This window comes from Desmodus rotundus, chromosome 9 (genome assembly GCF_022682495.2).
Source record: "Desmodus rotundus isolate HL8 chromosome 9, HLdesRot8A.1, whole genome shotgun sequence".
Lineage (NCBI taxonomy): Eukaryota > Metazoa > Chordata > Mammalia > Chiroptera > Phyllostomidae > Desmodus > Desmodus rotundus.
This window is the reverse complement of record NC_071395.1, coordinates 109,171,438-109,190,137: the sequence shown is the minus strand read 5'-3', so window position 1 is coordinate 109,190,137 and position 18,700 is coordinate 109,171,438. Positions and strand designations below refer to the sequence as shown.

At 59.2% G+C, this 18,700-nt stretch overlaps 1 protein-coding gene across 1 annotated transcript in view; it reads right to left on the bottom strand.

The window, feature by feature from the left end:
- The window catches only part of TTYH2 (tweety family member 2), a 31,052-nt gene extending 18,638 nt beyond the window's left edge, over positions 1 to 12,414 (bottom strand). Inside the window, exons 1-3 of the mRNA XM_024553634.3 lie at positions 12,196 to 12,414; positions 4,776 to 4,948; positions 1,089 to 1,200 (exon numbers count right to left, since the gene is read on the bottom strand). Coding sequence (XP_024409402.1) covers positions 1,089 to 1,200; positions 4,776 to 4,948; positions 12,196 to 12,324 — 414 coding nt within the window. The 5' untranslated portion in view covers positions 12,325 to 12,414. The remainder of the gene's footprint in view (positions 1 to 1,088; positions 1,201 to 4,775; positions 4,949 to 12,195) is intronic.
- Between the last annotated feature and the right edge of the window lie 6,286 nt (positions 12,415 to 18,700).

The window sequence follows — 18,700 nt, the reverse complement described above, 5'->3', positions numbered from 1 at the left end:
GGAGGGCTGGGCCCTGGTCAGGCATGTGCCCTTCAGCACCCCAGAAAGGCTCTCTCAGAGGCCAGAGCCACTGTCCCCGGCCATCCTGGGCACTGAGAAGCAGCCCTGCTGTCTCTTTAAGGCAAGCCCCTCCTGAAGGGCTGAGAGATTAGGCCTTAGAGGAGCTTAAGGGAGAAGGAGAGGCAATGAGATTGAAGCCTCTTCCAGCGGTGCCTAGACCGTGTCCCAATGCTCCGGCCGGGGCTGCCTTTTACGGTTGAGGCTGGCTGACCCAAATGGGCCACCTGCTTAGGTCACCCTCTGCTGGGTCAGAGGGGGTTGGGAAGTGCACGATGTCCAAGGACCAGTTTCCCTGACAGCTGCCCTGGAGCCTACCTCTTAGGGGCAGTGGGGCTGCCTAGAAAACCAGCCCACAGGACCTGGTGCTTCCGACGGTCTCCAGGCATTCGACAAGACCCAGACTCCCCGCCCTCCCGGTCTCTGTCACTCGGGCTGAAGGCTCAGCAGAGTAGCTCCTTTATTCCCTGAAAGTCTGGCATCTCCTCTGGCCAGCCAAGCACAAGTTTTCACCCTGAGCCCCCACCTGGACCCACGGTGCCCAGGAACCAGAGCCGGAGGACACTTCACTGGGTTTCGGGCAGTCTCACCAGACACCCCCCCTGGGGGGGGCATTGACCTGTTTATGAAGAGTTTTTCCCTTGACCCCTCCTGGACCCCACAATAGTCTCCATGCAGCACTTAATGTGGACACAGAAAGAACACGGGCTCATTCTCCAAGTTCAGGGTCTCCCAGGCCGAGCAGGAAAGTGTGCAGCTCTCCTGAAGACGAGTGGGATTTGATCCCACCGCCGCCCCGTGCCCCCTTTGGGCACAGGACCGTCTTCCTTTGGTCCCCACTCATATCCCTGACACACCTCCCGCCCGAGGAGCAGAAGCTGCCTGTTTGCTCCTGGCAGGACCAACTGCGGCTCCAAAGGGTGGCCAGCACCCCTGGGCGCCGAGCTGGCGGGGCTCTGACTGGGGCCCTTGTTCCAACCACACTGGCCTCGAGGGCTTCGCCCAGCCTGGCCAGCTGCCCAAAGCCTTACCAGCGCATCGATCCCGGAGAAGGTGTGGTTCGCATTGTCCAAGGAGTAGATCAGCTGGTACACCCCATCGTTGGTCTCACTGTTTCCATAGAAACCAATGCCCACCGCAGCACTAGGGGAAAGACCCCAAAGGAAGTTAGAGGTGACACCAGAGCATCTTTTTAATATACTACTTTTAAGAGTAGGTTTAGGTTCATAGCAGAATTGAACAGAAAGATCAGCGATGAACCACATACTTCCTGCCCTCCCTGATTGCCCCACTGTCAACAGTGCCCCCCAGAGTGGGGCAATGATTACAACTGACGAACCTACATCAACACATTGTCTCACCGAAGTTCGCAGGGCACATTCGGGTTCATGCTCCGTGTGCATTCTATGGGCTGGACAATGTGTAATCACAGGTGTCCACCATTAAGGACCATGCAGCGTATTTTCCTTGTCCTAAAAGTCCTCTCTGTTCGGTCTCTTCACTCCTCTGTCCCCCCTAGGCCCCGGCAACCACCGATCTTTCACTGTCTCCACGGTTTTGCCTTTTCCAGAGGGACACACAGCTGGAATCGTGTAGTACGCAGCCTTTTCAGATCGGCTTCTCTCGCTTACTGACATGCACTTAAGTTTCCTCCGTGGCTTCCCATGATCGGACAGCTCATTTCTTTCAAGTGCTGCGCAATATTCTACTGCTGTCCGGATGGACCACAGTTTATGAATGGTCGCTTGCTGAAGGATGTCTTGGCTGCTTCCAGGTTTTGATGGTTATGAACGGAGCTGGTAAAATATCCACGGAGGGCGGGTTTTCCACTTTAGCTGGAACATGCTTTCCTGGGGGCTGGGCAGGGGACGATGTCTAAAGTTCCGGCAGGTAGGGTGGGAGGTGAAGGCTCGCGGCCAGCTTGTCCCTGGCCTGGCCGACCAGCTCGACTGTGCGGTTCATCTTTCCAGCAGGAAAAGACTCCAGCCTTCTACTCCTGTGGCTCCAAAGGCTGGTGGACTGCTGGCCCAGGACCCTGTGTCTTCGCCAGCTCCCCAGGGGACTGACACAGCTGGGCTGAGGGACCAATGAGGTCTCCTGAAACCACACTCATCTCTCTTGAAGCCTCCAGGGGTCAGGGACTCCCTCTCCATTCTCTGCCTTCCCCCCAACCCTGCACCCCTCCCCCACTGAAACCTTCTAGCTCTAGAAAGTTCTGCCTCATCCTGAGCCGAAGCCCACCTCCCTGAACCAGGCCCCTGCTGCTTCTCGGGTGTCCTCCGGGGCAGCCCGGAAGAAACCTCCACCTCTGCAAGATGCCCCGTCAGAACCCTAACCGTGTCTCTGGGTCACCCTCTCTCTCCTGCTCCCAAGTCAGACATGCGCCCCGCAGACCCTTGTCTACCTTGTTGCCGTCCTCCAGGGTCTAACTGGTCAAGGCCGCCCTTACACGTGGCCTCTGAGTGAGGCGCTCAGGCCCAGGTGCTCCATCCTGCCCTGGGCACAGGATGGGGGTGCTGGTGTCCCGAGACCCTCCTCTCCCTCCGCTGACCTGGGGATCCCCAAATACCCTGGGTTCCCTCCTAGCAGCTGCCATGAAGCCCAGTCTCTCCTCCCTCCTGGGGCGCTGAATTGGTTTTTGTTTTGTTTTATCGAAGGGAAGCACTTTGTCTCTGAAATTTCACCTGGTTGGTTTTAGTCCAACATTCCAGGCTGAACACATCATCTCAAATCTTGCCTGGGGCATCTGTCACATTTTGTGCGACCCAAACCCTGGGGGTCATATGAACATTCACCAGGGAGTCTCACGAGGTTTCTTCCAAAACACCAGTCCGGGGGGGGGGTGGTGTGGGGGGAGACAAATCCACACATGTATGCACGTATATTGTCCTTTTTCCTTTAAACAGGACAGGAGGTAGGGGGCAGTCTCCTGGGAGACTGTTACAGCAACCTCCTTCTAGGTGTCTTTGACCTAGACAAGGTTCAGGGTTCAGCGTTCCTCAGGAAGGCGTCCAAGGAGCACAGTGCAGGACCGCCTGGCGCGCCGTTGAAAGCGTAGGTGGGGGGCACCCGCCCGGCGCCCACGTACCAGCGTGGTCTGGGAACGTGCCTTTCCCGGCACGCCAGGAGCTACAAGGAGGCAGGAGCGGTGCCTGTGCCTCTCTTCCCGCTGGCTCCCTCTTGCCCGGCACAAACAACACGCGGAACTCTCTAGAATGAGTCATGCCAAGTGCCATCCTTCTGTTTTGAGTTTTCCTTCAATGGCACTGACCCTCCAAAGTTATTTTTTACTGCTCCACAGTTTTCTTGTCCCTTGTCATGTTTTTAAAAAAATCTGAGTCAGACCTGGCGGGTGTGGCTCAGTAGGTGGAGCGCTGGCCTGGGAACCTGGGAATGGAAAGGTCGCCAATTCATTCCCAGTCAGGGCACATGCCTGGGTGGCAGGCCAGGTCCCCGGTGGGGGGTAATTGCTTGATGTTTCTCTCCCTCTCCTTCTCCTCTCTCTAAAATCAATAAATAAAATCTTAAACAAACAAACTGAGTTCACACGAGAGGGCTCCCCGTGTGCCAGCACTTTCTTGCGTCCTCTGTCCCACGCCCCGCCTCCCCTGCCCACCTGGGCACGCTGAGTCCCAGGAGCAGGCTTTCCAATGCCGTGGTGACGCTGAAGGCGCCGCTCTCTGCAGGGACCCGCACTGGCCTTCAAGCTCCAGACCTGGGCTAGGGCTCTCGCCTTCACGTCTATGACTAGAGCCCCGGCCGCCCGTCTCACCCAGCCTGGTGTCCCGCCCAGGGGATGCGCTCGGGGCTCCATCATCCCTGCGACGCTGCAGGCAGGATGCGCTGGTGAACATGCCCGAACAGAGGGAGCTGCCGTGGTGGGGCAAGCCTCCTGGGACGCGGAGCCCGGCGCCCTCTCGGCGTCCTCTCTGCCTTCTGTCCTGCTACAGTTGCTCCCGCTACGGGGTCTTGCATGAAATGGATGCTAAGCCATAAGAGACCCTACACCATGAGGGCGACCACCCCCAGCAGGTCTCAGGGCAGAGACCTGAAACTTTTGGAAGAAACCACTGTAGATACGAAAATGAGAAAAACGCCCCAAGTCACAAGAGGGCCAGCGTGTGGACACACTGAAGGCTCCGGCCGGAAGTGACAGGTCCAGGCTTCCTCATCCAAAGCGAAGAAGCCCCTGCTGATGGCAGCAAGCGCCGTCGATCCAGCTGGGAGGTGCCACAGGTCTGGGCTGGAGTCAGACTTCCTCTGACCTCACAGACTCAAGGCAGCAGCTGGGAGGGGACAGGGACCCAGACAGCAGAGCTGCTCGGCCACAACATTCAACACACTGAGCAGGGAGCTACCTTCGGGGCTGCCGGCTGGACAGGCTCACACCTGGGCAGGGGTGGGTGCACTAGTGAGGTCCCCATCACCCATCCAGGCATCTAATTCCTGTTGCCTGGCAAGAAAAGGGACAGGCTCTCCAACTGAGGTACCCCGAGCTCAGCCAGGAGAAGGTGGCCAGAAAGCGGACGCACCAGCCACTTGTGGGTTGTGGGGAGAGCTGGTGGTGGAGGGGGAGGACGGGGTGTCGCAGTCACGGGCTAACCATTGGTAAGACGCAGGGGGTCAGGCCCGCTTCCCACCCACTGGGCCCACCTCGCCTCGTGCACACGGTGAACCGCGAGCCACATGCGTCAGGCCTGGCGTGGAGGGACACTCACCAGCACACGAGCCCGGCCACCACGGCCGACCAGGTGACACAGCAAGACTTGCGCTGCTTGGTCTGCACTGCGCCGTCCTGTCTGCAGCAGCACACGCAGACCAGGTGGGCCGTGAGGAGGATGAGGTTCAGGCCCAGGCAGGCAGCAGCCACCAGCCCCAGGAACAGCAGCGACTGCAGAGGCAGAGAAGACCAGGGTCAGCATTGCTCCCACTGGGGTGGGGGTGGGGGGGTTGGGAAGCGTCCAGTCCTCAGGCCCGGAGCTCCCACGGGGCAGTGGGTGTAGGAGCCGGGACAAGTGGGGTGTCTGCCGTCCTTCCTCCTGACCGAAGCTCCTGCTCTGAACACAGTGCCAGGCACTTGGGCTGGGTCTGGGGGGGACCCGAGAATAGTGAACAGGCTGTGTGGTCAGCCGGGCAGGAGGTGAGCAACAGGGAGCTGGGCAGGAGGTGAGGGATGGGAAGCCGCTGAAGGCCGGCCCCCAGGTCTGTGGCTGACACCTGGATGGAGAAATGGACTAGGCCCTGCCTGATGGACGCCCCAGGCAGCAGGCGTCTGCTGGCAGCGAGGGCTGCAGGCGACCAGTGTGACTGAGGGAGGCAGACAGGGAGAGGGACATCCCTGTGGACCAGGGGGTCAGGCCTCCTGGAGAGCTCAGAAGCCCAGTGGGACCTGGGACAGGGCCTGGGAGGGGTGGCCTGGCGTGTCTGCTTCCCCCAAGCCTTGTCCCAGGTATTGGGGTCCATCCAGAGAAAGAAGCCAGCACTGAGCTAGGGGATGGGGAGATGTCAGCACACACACCTACGGAGTCCCTCTCACCACATCTGAATAGGACGGCAACCCCCACGGGCCAATGGCAGCAGCAGCGCCCCGAATTCTGCAGGGGGGGAGCAGGTACAGCCTCAGGCCCACCAAGGACCTCAGGGGCCTGTAGAAAGCTCTGTGTGTCCGGAGACCTGTGCCCCACGCCGTGCCCTCCACTCTCTATCCAGCCAGATGGGCACCAGCTGGCACCAGGACTGGTGGCTGCTGGCCAGGGTTGGACCTGGCTGCAAGTCAGGCTCCTGCGGTGAGAGCCTCACCCGGCTTCCCGTGGGCCCCCAGCGGGTCCTGGTCCAAGGCCCCCGATGCTGCAGTCCAGGGGCATGGGGAGCATGTTTCAGGGAGCCGCCATGCTGGTGGTGGAGGTCAGCAGAGTGGGGACATGCGGGGCCTTTCCGAGCTTAGGGGGAGGCCAGCCTTGTGCAGGAGACACACACCAGGACACAAGTCTGGACACCGGAGGCTGTGACCCCAGCAACCGAGGTCATTTTTGGTGGCGAAGGCACCTGCTGGGTCCACCAGCCCTTCCTGGGCCTGCTCAGCGGCTTGGTCCGGGGAGGCCTTTGGATCCCTGACTCGACCTGCCCTGCTGGTCACCTGGGCCAATGGGCTTCTGAGCCTCAGCAACCAATGGCCATCACGGTGGGGACAGCCCAGAACACAGAAGAGATGGCTCGTTTGGGAGTGGGGAGGCAAATGTGACTTGAAGTGTGGTTTTCACCTTCACCTGGGATAAATGTCACAGGTGTGACCAGGAACTCGCCTCCCCGACTCGCCAGCGTGGCTGGTAAGTCCCCGTCTAGGCTGATGGGTGGCCTAGTGGACCTGCCCAGGTCACCCTGCTGCAGTCCCCATGGTGAGGCAGGGGATGGGGCCCTGGCCTGGACCAGCAGGCCTGCCCAAGGAGGCCCCTGTCCTGTGGGACAAAGCGAAGGAGCTGCCCCCTGCCTGCCTCCAGCCCACGGCATTCTGGGAGGTCCCTGCAGCCTCAGTCAGACCAAGGTCAAGGGGCCAAGCACAGGAGCGGTTCAGAACCTCACTACTTGAAGTGAAGCTCGCCGACCCGTGGCCCCGGCGCTGCCGCCTTCTGGAACGCCTTCTGGGGGTGGTAGTGACGTGGGCTCTCAGGTCCCACCGTGGACCCAGTGAATTGGGGCGGTGCCTAGAGACCCCCCCAGGTGCTTGTACCCCGTTAAGTCCAGAAAGCATTGATGATCGGTGTCAACAGACTTCCTCACCCTTTCCCATGTGGCTCAGCCTTTTCTTCAGACAGACTGGCTCAGCAGGGACTGGTACCTGCCTGCCTAACCGAGCAGTGGGCGGAAGTGCAGGCCTCCGAGGCCCCGCTGCTAAAGCCCAGGGATCCCTTAACACGTGGCAGACCAGTGGGCCATGTGCACACCCCACACCCCACCCAGCAACTCCGCTCCTGCACGCGTACGTTCCAGAAAGGAGGGCTCGCCACCCCCACCCCACAGGAGACACACACGAAAATCCACAGCAGCTTACTTAATACAGAGGCCACATCAAACACCGGACCCACCCCGAATGCCCACAAGAGCAGAGATACAGGGTGTGTGCTACAGCCACGAAAAGTGGGCGGCAGCCACCCACGACCACGTGGATGACCCCCAGACGCCATGTCGGAGGAAATAACAAGCAGGGACGGTATGCTTCCACTTACGTAAACCGCAAAGTCAGAGAAACGCATCCGTAGCAGTGGAGTCCGAACAGTAGCTACCTTTGGGGCGCGTCGACTGGGGGAGAGCCTGCGGGAGTAGGCCTCTTGAGGCCCAGAAATGGACTCTGGAGTGTGTCTCACACTCACCGCCGCCCCACACCCCTGTTCACTTCCCTGTAAGTTATTCCTAATGGGGGCAAAAAGCGATGCAAACCCAGACAAGCCTCTTGTATAGATGAGAGACTGGTTAACATCCAGACTTCGGCCCCTGCCTCCCAACTGCCCCAAACAGGAAAGTCCACTGCCTCTAACATGTGTCCCCACCCCACAAGGAAGGGCCCCCGAGAAGTGCGACCTGTGGGCTGTGCCATTTCATTCTCTCCGAGCACAGCCCGTGCCCACCCCCTCGGTCCCTGCGCTGGCTCCCTCATTTCCTATTCTCACCGTCCACTCGAGCCTCCTGACCTCCTGGGAACCCAGTCGGGTGGGCGGCGGACAGGGCCTCTCCGGGCTGGGCAGCTGGCCTCACTGAGGTCACAGATAATGCAGCCCAGGCCTGGGGAACCCAGACTCGAGGGTGTTGGCAACAGCTTACCTCTGGGATTCTCCCAGGCACTGCGGGGGCAAGGGTGGGCCAGGGCAGAGGGGCTGGGAGAGGAGCAGGTGGTAAGGGAAGAGGAGAGGAGGAAGGTGGGGAGGGGTGGAGGAGGGTTAACCACGGAACCATCTCCCACAGCCACCACGGTGTCTGTCCCCTGACGTCCTCTAATAGGCAATGACGTTCCTGCTTCTAATAAACACTGGCAAGTCCCCATGTGCAAGGCATAGGGGGCGGATGGAAGAGGGAGAAGCCCCGCCCAGAGGGAGCCAGGAGCTCTGCTCACACACACTGTCCTGCTCTGACAGAGCCTGGAAAGGACAAGTGACCACGCCACCCAGCCCCTCGCACAGTGCCCGCAGCCCCACGTCAGGGCTCAGTCCCCAGCGCCTCTCCTCATCGGAGGCCAGCTCTGGTCTGCTGCTTTGCAACGAGACACCCAGAGCGGGACCCCAGGACCCAAGCTGAGGCAGCAGCGACCAATGTGCTTTCTGGGAATGCTGAGGCTAGAACTGGACCCCAAGGGGCTTCTGCACTCAGTGGGGGAGGAGCAACCACCTGAGCCCCTCTACCCAAGACCCTAGGAGACAGAGTGGGCCTGCCCAGGGCTGAGGGGCGAGGCCAGGGGGAGGGGAGCTGGAGGCCACGGGTTGGGAAGGGTTAAGTACCAGCCTGCCCCCGCCAGGGCTGGGGGTTGGGGAGGACCCAGCGTGACTGTCTGATGACCAGGACCCAATGTTTAGATGGATGAATGGGACTTCCTCATCCCAGGCACCTCTCAGATCCTTCTGGGGGGCCCCGCCTGGCCTTTCCTCCTGAGACCTGCCCCCAAGGCGGGGACGGGGGTGGTGGGGGAGCCTGTACTTCTGGGTCTAGGCCCCACTGTCCCCTCCCATGGCTTGGGGACACACACTTGACACTCTCTGGGGGGGGGGTTTCTATAAACAGAGCCACCCAAAGTCAAGGCATGAAAATGCATGTGTAAATATGAGCAGTGAAAACATCCCTGCTTCCCCATGTGCGTCCCAGAAGAACGGCTGGTCCACGGACCAGGAGGCCGGAAGCACACAGGCGGCTCCTGCACGTTGACAGAGCAACGGTGTGCGTTTGCACAGCCTTCTGGGGCCCACTGACACGTTGGCGCATCAAGCACATTAGCTCACTAGTGTCTGGTCTCCCCGAGACGGGGGCAGTGGATGGTGGTGGCGGCAACTGAAGGAGGAAAGTGAGGTGGCTTGTTCTAGGAGACACAGCTGGAGGCAGTGCCAGGGGCCCTTCCTGCTGTCCCCACCTCTGCCCAGCAGACACACCTGGCCAGCTGGGGTCTCCTTCCCAGCAGTACTTGTGGCAATGGATGGGGTTCCAGGCCCCGGTCATGTGCTTTATACCCACTAACTTATTGGGTTCTCTATCAACTCCGTCTTCTGTCCTTCTCGCCAGTCAAAGGGGAGGAGACTCAGGCGAGGAGTTCCCAGCTGCTTCCCCTCTGGACACAGAGCCGGGAAGGGCAGCCTGACGCTGGGGGCCTGGCTGGGCCAGGGCTCCCTCCTCCACCCTGCTCGGCTCACCTGGCTCTGCTGACTCCAGTGTGACCTCCCCAGGACCTGGGCAAGGACATGGGGTCAAGTCTACTGGGGTGGAGGGGTGGAAGGACACACCATCAGGGGCTTTCCACAGCTCCCCAAGACCCCAGAAAGTGAGTGGGAGCCCCTGTCTCCTCAGGGAAGTTGGGGAACTGGGTTGGCTTAGGACAGTCCATTTACCAGGTGGCCTGCTCCTCATCTCCTTTCCGCGATCTGCTCCAGGCCCGCCCCTGCCTGTGTCCATCGCCACTCGGTCCCTGGTGCGCGCACGTGCCCGCACACACACAAACCCCACCACCAGCTGGCACCACGCGGGTGTGCAGGCGGTTTTCCAGTCTTCTCTGGTCAGTGCCTGGAGCCTTCTTGCCTCTGTGCCCCCTGCGGGGTACGCACTTGAACACGATGCTAAACCTCAATGCCAGTCCGTGTAATAACGCATATCACTGGGTTCTACTATGTGCTATGGGACCCTCTAGGTACTAAGGATGCCACATGGGACACCTCATTTAAAACTCACAGGTGAGGGAGGACAGGCTCAGAGAGGTACAGACACCTGCCCTGGTCACGCAGTAAGTGGTAAAACTGGGATTCCAACCCGGAAAGCCGGATGGCGGAGCCCCAGCGCCAGGCCCTGGCTCTCTTGGTCAGCACGCCACCCGCGCCTGACAGAGAGCTTGTTTCCAGTCAAGTCCGCTGAGCAGCGAGACGACCGAGAGCAGCAGGTGCCCAATCCGTGGTGTTAACCGGCCTGCTGCCCGACTCTGGCTGTCACTGCCACTCAGGCGAAAGGGGATGTCCAGGGCAGCCGGTAGTCAGACAGCAGGGGGATTTACCAAAATAGGAGCCGCCTTAAATAACACCCAGAGCCTGGCTGCCCATCCCGGCCCGGCAAACTCGTCTCCCACTCCGCGTCCTCAGGAGGCCTAAGTGGGCCAAGGAGCAGGGGGTTGGGGCTGGGGGTGCCGAAGCCCAGGAGCTGGCTCACAGGAAGGCGATGCTCTCTGGTCATTTGGTTCCCAATGGTGTGCCAGGCTCCAAACCCTGGGAGGACAGGGGCAGGGCTGTGAATGGGTCCTTCTGGCTCAGACGCCACACCTCTCTGTGGGACTAAGGGGGATGGAGCAGGCTGAGGCCGAGCGAGCCGTAGCTGCTGGCCCAACAGGTGCTGTCTCTGGGGGCCTCAGGGGCGAGCCAGCTGACCCATGAGGAGTTTAGAGTTCCTCCAGTGGGGAGGAGAAAACTATGACTGGAGACCCTGGGTGCAGGATTGGGGGACCTGGGGCACAGGGCTTGGGATGGACACACACACACACACACACACACGAAACAACACAGCTGTCTCTGAAATCTCATCGCCTCTCTCCCCACACGTGTAGGGAGGGGGAGGGAAGATTCCCCAGAGCTGTCCCCAGCTGCTCCCAAGCAGCCTTCTCAGGCACACTGACTTCCACAGGCGGGGCTCTGGCAGAGGGAGGGGCAAACACGATTAGGAGGGAGCCTGGCCAGGCAAACCGTGGATCTGCCTGCTGGAGCCTGGGAGGGTCCTGATTCTCGCTCCTTCTGGAAGGGCCGGCACCAACTGCCCCGGGCCTGGGGGTGCCAGGGGTCATTATTAGAGTCCCAGTCAGCTCCCACTGCCCACTGTCCGGGATCAGGATCCCCGTCCCCAGGCCTGCAGGAGGAAGACCTGGCAGGAAGAGGCGAACAGCTGACCACAGACTCAGTCTCTGGCTGGCCCGAACAAATGGCCCCACACAGGGAAGCGGTGCCTGAGAACCTGACTCTGCAGGCCGGGCTGCCCTGAGGGTCAAAGTCCCAAAAAGGGCTCCAAAGCTCTAAACAAGTAGGCCCCCGTCCCTGGCTGTGCAGCCTAAATCTTTGATTCTGCAGAGAACTGACTCAGCTGGGTTAGGCCAGACCTGAGAAGGCTAGGAGGTTCTGCAGCTCTGCCTGGGACCAGAGGCCTGGGGAGCACCCCACTCACGCCCCCCCAGCCCACGGGGTGCAAAGTCCAAAGAGGAAAGGGTACCAGTGCAGGGAGCAGGGGGGAGGGCAGTGTCTGGCCAAGAAGCCAAGACCTCGAACATTCAGGGTCCAGGTGTGTTTGTAGTTGAGGGGGGGGAGAGGGCGGCAGGGTGCCGCTGGTGAGATGGGGAGGGCCGAGGCCACTATCCTTCCTTCAAACATCAACACGAGTCTGTGGGCTCTCAGGGGACCAGAGGGAAGTCATCCCTTCGGCCTCCCCCAGCCCTGCTGCCTTCCAGGAGTGGCCCAGGAAGAGGTACTGGCCGCAGCTCCCACGCTGCAGGCCTGGGCTGGAAAGGTGGGGTGCTGCGCGGTCGAACTTGGGAGACTCCCCTTATCTTCTGACCAAACTTCTCCCAGATCTCCCAGCCCCGGAAAGAGAGCGCCTGTCTTGAAACCGCAGGAGAAGGAAAACGCCGGGAGCCCCTGGGCCCGGGCTGGAAATACCCGAGTACAGACACAAAGGCCCTCCCCTTGGCGGCTCAGCCCCAACCCCCCGCAGGCAGTCTCCGCGCCCTTTCCCACCAAGGGCTCAACTCCCGGGCGCACGAGGTTTCCAGATGGGAGGGCCTAGGTCCGAGGGTCCTGGGGGAAAGGGGAAGCGGGGTGAAGAGTAGGGGCTGCGGTGGAGGGGGAGGTCTGAGAGGCTAGCAGAGAGTGGAGGGCTGGGGAGGAGGAAGGGGTGGCCCGGGTCTGGGGCGGCGCGACTCACCTCCTGGTAATTCTCATCGCGGGGATTGAAGGTGCTGTCCACCCGCTGCAGGCGCAAGCCGAGGTGCGGGACGCTGTGCAGCCACACCACCCACCAGGGCGCGATGTACTCCACGCGTGCGGCCGGCATGGCTCGGCCGCGAGAGACTGCTCGGCGCTGCGGCCCAAGCCGCCACCAGCCCAAGCCGCCACCAGCCCAGGAAGCAAGCCGGCCCCAGGCCCCGCCCAGCCCAGCCCCTCCCCCCGACTTCGCCCCGCCCAGACCCCGCCCCAGCCTTGGACCCGCCCCCTAGGCGCCCGCGGGCTTCAGGGCGTCTAGCCCAAGAACCCTTTTGTGGTCTGGGATCTGTGCTGGCCCTACTGGAGAACAGGGAAGGAGAAGTGAAAAAAGCCCCCGAACCCTCCTAAATCTGTTTCTCCATAGCACTCTCTAAGTCCCTGGGCTTCTCACTAATTACTTATTATCTAATTAAGGATTTAAAGTGTCGGGTGAGTGCAGCCAGCAGCCCTGGAAGGAGAGAGACTAGGCCGGCGGCTCCTAGGGCTTTTAGAGGGTGGGAAACCGAAAGATGGAGACTCGAAGGAGCAACGTGATTCTCCCTGGCAGGCGAAGCAGGGCGGGCCTCCTGGAGGAAGGGCCCCTGGAGCCGTCCTGAGCGGAAGGGGAGCGCGTGGGAGGTCAGCAACACCTGTTTACTGAGCACCCACTGTGGGCCTCACGGTCCTACCAGTGCGCGAAAGTAGACGAAGCCCCTGCCCGGAGGGTGCGCCGCACCCAGTGGGCGGATGGCGACGGCCCACGCACGAGGGCGGCGGAGCGATGCTAGGGGCGCTTTGGGGAAAAGCAGAAGCAGAGCAGGGTCAGCCGACAAACACAGTTGCGGGCAGCCGCAGACCTGAGAAAGCCTGGCAGGTGCGCTTCCTTTGAGCTCTCTGAGGGCCTGCGGAGGCCGGGGCAGGAGAGGCCGCGGTTCCACAGCTGAAAGGAGCACAGTGCGCCCAGAGAACACGGCGCAGGCAGCTTGGGAGGGGCGGCTGAGACAGGTCCGGGCAGGGCACGGGGCGCCTGTGGCTGGGAAGATGGGAGTGGAGGAGTTGAGGGGTCGCCACGGAATGGGGCTTGCCCCCTGACAGCCAGTCTAAGGGGTGGTAGTGACAGAGGCAGACACCCGTGACGCAGAGACCCTGGGAAGGAGACTCCCAGGTTCCTGGCTCCAGGAACCAGGTGGATGCGGGAGTCTGCAAACACCCGCAAACACAAACACACCTGGACAGCTCTCAGCAGCCCCGTGCCCTCAGAGACCCCGGGGCCAGGAGAGGGGGTCCTGGGGTCCTGTCCCGTGTCGGGCCTCTCCTCCTGGCTGTCAGTGTGAGTCTCAGTTCCCAGAGCTTGACCGGGGGGCCTTCTCGTCTGTGCATGGCCAAGGCTGGTGCCCGCAGGTGGCCAGAAGGCCAGACACAACTCTTCTCTCCTACGGGCTTCCCTTCCTGCAAGAAGTTTTGATGGAATGCCCTCTGTCCTGGGGGAACAGAAATGAGCAAAACACACAGGCCCCTGTGTGCATGGGATCTGGAGCCTGACAGGTGGGGGCAGCCTCTGGTCCCACACAGGGCCCCTGTGAGGGGGTTACAGAGTGGATGGAGCTGGGGCGGGGGCGGGGCAGGGATGCTTCCTGGAGAATGAGACAAGGTGAGAGCGGAAAGATGATGGAGAGGCGGGGACTCTGAGCAGAGGGGCAGTACCTACAAGATGAGGGACCACAGTGGGCAGGGGGCTGAAGGGGAGCCAAGTGCACGCAAACCCCAAAGTCGGGGAGAGACAAGGAGAGACTGGAAACTGCAGAGGACAGGTCAGCGGCTGGCTGCCGGGCTGGGGAGCGCGAGGACTTCCGGGGGCAACACTCAGGCCCTCTCGATTGCAGTGGCCGTCACCCAGCTGGGGGCGCTTGTCAACATTCACAGACCGGTGCCCCCAAAAGGGTGTGTGTCATTGTGAATTATACCCCCAACAAGCCTTACTTTAGAGTAAATACCTCTATAAAAAGATAAAAGACATACATTTATTTTTTAAGGAAAAAAGAGGCTGTGAGGTAGGCAAAAGTCAGGTCCCACACGGCCCCATAGGACTTCAGCAAGGCAGCCGCGGGCCCAGCCACTGGAGGGCTTAGAAACCCACCTGGGCCTCCCACCAGCTTAACCACAATCTCTGGAACCTGCTGCGGCCACCAGAGCAAACTGTGGCTCCAAGGCGCAAGCCCAGGGCGGAGAACCGCATGGCTTGAAAGATGCACGGGGGGATCGTCGTCTGGGAGCCGGGCGGGTCCCTGGACGACCTGCCGGGACAAAGGAAGCCCAGCCCGTGCACGCTCCTTCCTGCGAATTGAACTTTGAATGGGGCGTAGACCGAACTCACTGGAGGTGCCTCCCCATTGGGGGCCCTCAAGTCACTGAGCACCCGTGGGCCCCTCCCCTCGAGGAAACAAATTCATGTCTCTGATGACCCGATTCAAGAACTACCTCACGCCCTTAAAACGCTTGAACAGAAAAATCTGCGGTCTGAGTTCAGCCTGTACACCTTTCCTCGACTGCCGGGCCAGCTGCTCATTTGTTGGAGTATGTCTCCACCTAGTGGTCACTCCTGACATTACCCCGTCTTCATCAAATTGCTCGCGGCCGAGAGCACTTCTAAACCTTGGATGTTACCTCACTGAACTCTTACCTTGATCAAACCAAGGAAATAAGCATCGTGGTTATGCGATCCAACAGCCTGGAAAGCGAGGCCTCGCGGTGCATCACGGGCCTGGAACACTTCAAGCTCAGTGAACACCGCCTCTGCACGGTGCCCAGAGGCGAGTTGATTTGTCAAGATGATGCAGGTTACCAAGTGCTGGAACCAGGATTTAGCCCCCAGGGAGTCAGGCCTGGCTGGGACCTAAACTGCCCGCACCCCGCGCTGCCCGTGTTCGCATAGTGCCCCCTCCACACACCCACCGCCCCGTGAACTCCGGCCTCCATCCCGCTGCTGAGAGGCCCAAGGTCGGACCTCCGCGGGAACCTGGCTCCTCCCCTTGTATGTCAGCTGATTTCACAGCCCGGTCTCCCCGTCCTGTGCAACGGCTTCTTCCCGGTCTCAGGACATTCCCTCTTCCTGGGAACGCTCCACCCACTCCGCAAGGCTAACGCCCCGTCGTCTGCTCTCAGCGGTGGAGGCTCCTAAACTGTCCTTTCACCTGCACCAGCCTCATCGCGCCAGTCCTGTCCCCAGCTCCTTTGTCAGGGAGGACACTTAGGAAACGCACAGCGTCTTAGGATAGAACGGGGCTTCGGCTTCAGCATGGCAGACGGGAGAGCAGCCCCACCTTCCAAGGATGGCTTAGCTTGCAGCCATTCCCAAGGCACATCAACTCCTGCTTTTAACTACCATTTTCATTATCGGGGAGCTCGTTTTACCTGAGTGACCTAAATCTCCGGAGTGCATACTGGTTTATTTCCACAAGAGTCTGGCCCTCCTGCCTATTTCCATCTATTTAGTTTCAAACTTAGGCTGAAACAAGGAGCGCTCTATTATCCATTGGGACCACAGCCCAAGACAGGGGTGGGAGGAGGTTGGAGCCAGGGCCTCCCTCCCACCCGCACAGAAGCTGTCACCAGGTAACACTTCCCTTCCTGTCTTAGAAGACAAGACACTAAGAATGTTGAACATTTTGATACAGATCAGTGGGCCTGGTTCACTTCAGTCCCTTCGCTTCCAAACCTAAAAGTGAGATGCCCAGAAGATACATTTTTAGTTACTGTGGCTTGTCTGGATTTTGTGCTTGGCTGAAGGGAGCTCGCAAAGCTCAGAAATTAAGTCCACTGGGAAGGTTTTGCCTAAAATACTTAGTGTGTCATTAAAAAAAATTCTGTCAGCCTTTACAAAGAGGTCCCCATTCGTTCTGAGAAAGCCAAGCAGACTGGTTAACTGGTTAACTTTCCATGGTGAAGATGCAGCCGCCAGACCCCCTTTGAGCTTCCTGGTCCTTCCACACCAGGACGGGCCCCTAGTTTCATTTTGCAGTCCCCAACCTTTTTGGCACCAGGGACCAGTTTCATGGAAGACAATTTTTTCCACAGACAGGGGTGGGGGTGGGGAGGGAAGTGGTTCTGAGATGATTCAAATGCATTACATTTATTTATTGTGCGCTTTATTTCTATTATTGTTACATTGTAATACATCATGAATGATTATACAGTTCACGGTAATGCAGAATCAGTGGGAGCCCTGAGCTTGTTTTCCTGCAACTAGATGGTCCCATTTGGGGGGTGATGGGAGACAGTGACCCCCGAAGTGTGTTGCTTATGGCCAGGCTACTCCGTAATTCGTTTTGGATGCTGTCACTGCAGAAAACCCTGCCCCACAAAGACAGGGCGCTGGACATGGAAGCGGGTTCTCAGTGCCTTTGTGGCCATTGCAGGGTATTCCGCCTCGGCTTTAAGGCCAAGAACGTAGGGAGATTCGAAGTCGTCTCAAACATACTTTTAAGGCCACCGGCATTAGTGATCTCAAGCTGTGCGTCTTCTTCCAGCACGGACAAAGGGGTTATTCACAGATGGGTGGCGGATCCACTCCTTCCCAGGCTTTTGTGGTGGAGAGGAACGCTCAGACTCTTCTGAAAGCTGAGACAGGGGACCGTGCACCCGCTGGGAGAGAGAAGGCCCTGGCTCGGTCTCTTTCAAACTCTGAGCTACTGCGTGAAACATGTCACAAATCCCAATCTTTGCTCGTCGCCCCCGTAATTCCAGTTTGGCTTTGAACGCAGCCCCTTTATCTGCCGACTTAAACACAGTTGTCTTTCTCGCCTGAAGTGACAGAGTGCGTTCGTTGAGCAGGTCGAGTACGGCCCACGAGTGAGCGAGTTTTGCAAGCCACTCCGTGTCACTGAAACGTGCTGTTTTTCTAAAAGGGGTCTCTGGGGCAGCTCTCGAAACTCAGGAACTCGGGCCGGTGCTCTCCCTTTGAAAGCCGCCCCACTGCTGTGCGTGAGAGAAGACGGTGTGCCGCGTCCACCCCTCGCAGAGCTGCGCGAACACACGTGTGCTACGGGCATGCCCTTTATTGAGTGTGGCTGATCATTTTAATCACATCCTGCAAGACGTTGTTAAGTTCAGGTGACATTTTTCGGCTAGCCAGCATTTTTTCTATGGATGACACAGTGCCTAGACTCACATTCAGCAGCGACCTCTTTGCCCCGAACGGTGGAACCAGAAAGCCGTCCCTGCAGATACCGACCCCAAATGACCGATTCAGTTTTCCTGGTACGTAAGTGCTCAGGGACCTGAATAGCTCTGCAGCTGTGGTGTTGGTTGGCAACAAAAGGGCACATAACGTATCCTCGTGCACGTCCTGAAAAACATATCGCACAGAAACAAGCCTTGTTGCCGTGTGGCCCACATCGGTAGACTCTCGGCAACCTGGATTATGTAGCCCGGTGACTCATTCACACTAACAATTTTGCCTCAATATCCTCTGCTATTTCATCAATTTGTCGAGGTACGGTGCTGGCCGGAAGGGGAACACACGCCACCTTTTGAAGGGCAGCCTCTCCTGCAAGCTCACGACAAATGTCCTCAGCAGCGGCAGGACCCACTCTTCTCCAGTAGGAAAAGCCTTCTCAGCGTCAGCGGTCAGTGTGGCCAGCCGCTCGGAACGACGCTGTCAGTGCAGACACCTTCGAGGCAGCGGTGGCCTCCAGTAACTGCTTCTGTTCTTTGTGTTTGCTTTTTTTTTTTTTCTTTTTTCTTTTGAAAAACTCCAAAGGCTTGTCTTTCGATGCAATGGTCTCCATGTGGCGAAACAGTTTTGAAGGCTTCGTGGCTTCGTGGGATAGCTGGTCCCCACGTACCATCCAAAGTGGGCTCGGAGAATGTGAGTCGCCTGTGGCAATGAACCCGGAGTGTCAGGAGGACTCGTGGTATTTTCTTTTAAGCACAGCTTTCTTTTTGTTGGCAGTCTTAGAGGCTGCTGCTGTCTCATCATTGGGTCTTTCCCTCTTTTCAAACATGCTCTCCAGCGATGTTTTTTTTTTTTTTTTAACTCATTTTGGCTAGAGTTAGCATGTGGGCTTACAAAACTGTAACCGAGACAAGTGCGCAGTGTGGGAAACAGGCGCGGGCGGACATGGTAAAAATGTAACGGGCGGGCCACACACAGACTAAAGTAACTGTCCGATTCTGACGCCAAGCCTGCCACCAGACGCAGCTGCACGGGCGAAAGACTTGCCGCGGCTGCCTGCGTTTCCCAGCGCGGTGTTTGCATGGGAAGGGACTCAGCGGGGCCTAGCACCGGGCTGGCCTGGCCGAGGGTGGCAGGGTTATTCTTTGGGTGTTCTAGAGGGGTCGGACTCTGAGGCAGAAGCCTTCTGTTCTTCCAAAATTGTGTAGCTTTTGTACCAATGTTGTTTTAGTTTGTAAACTAACCCTGCAGAAATAAGAGAACTAAAACAGGGGAAAATGCTAGGGGAACTCAG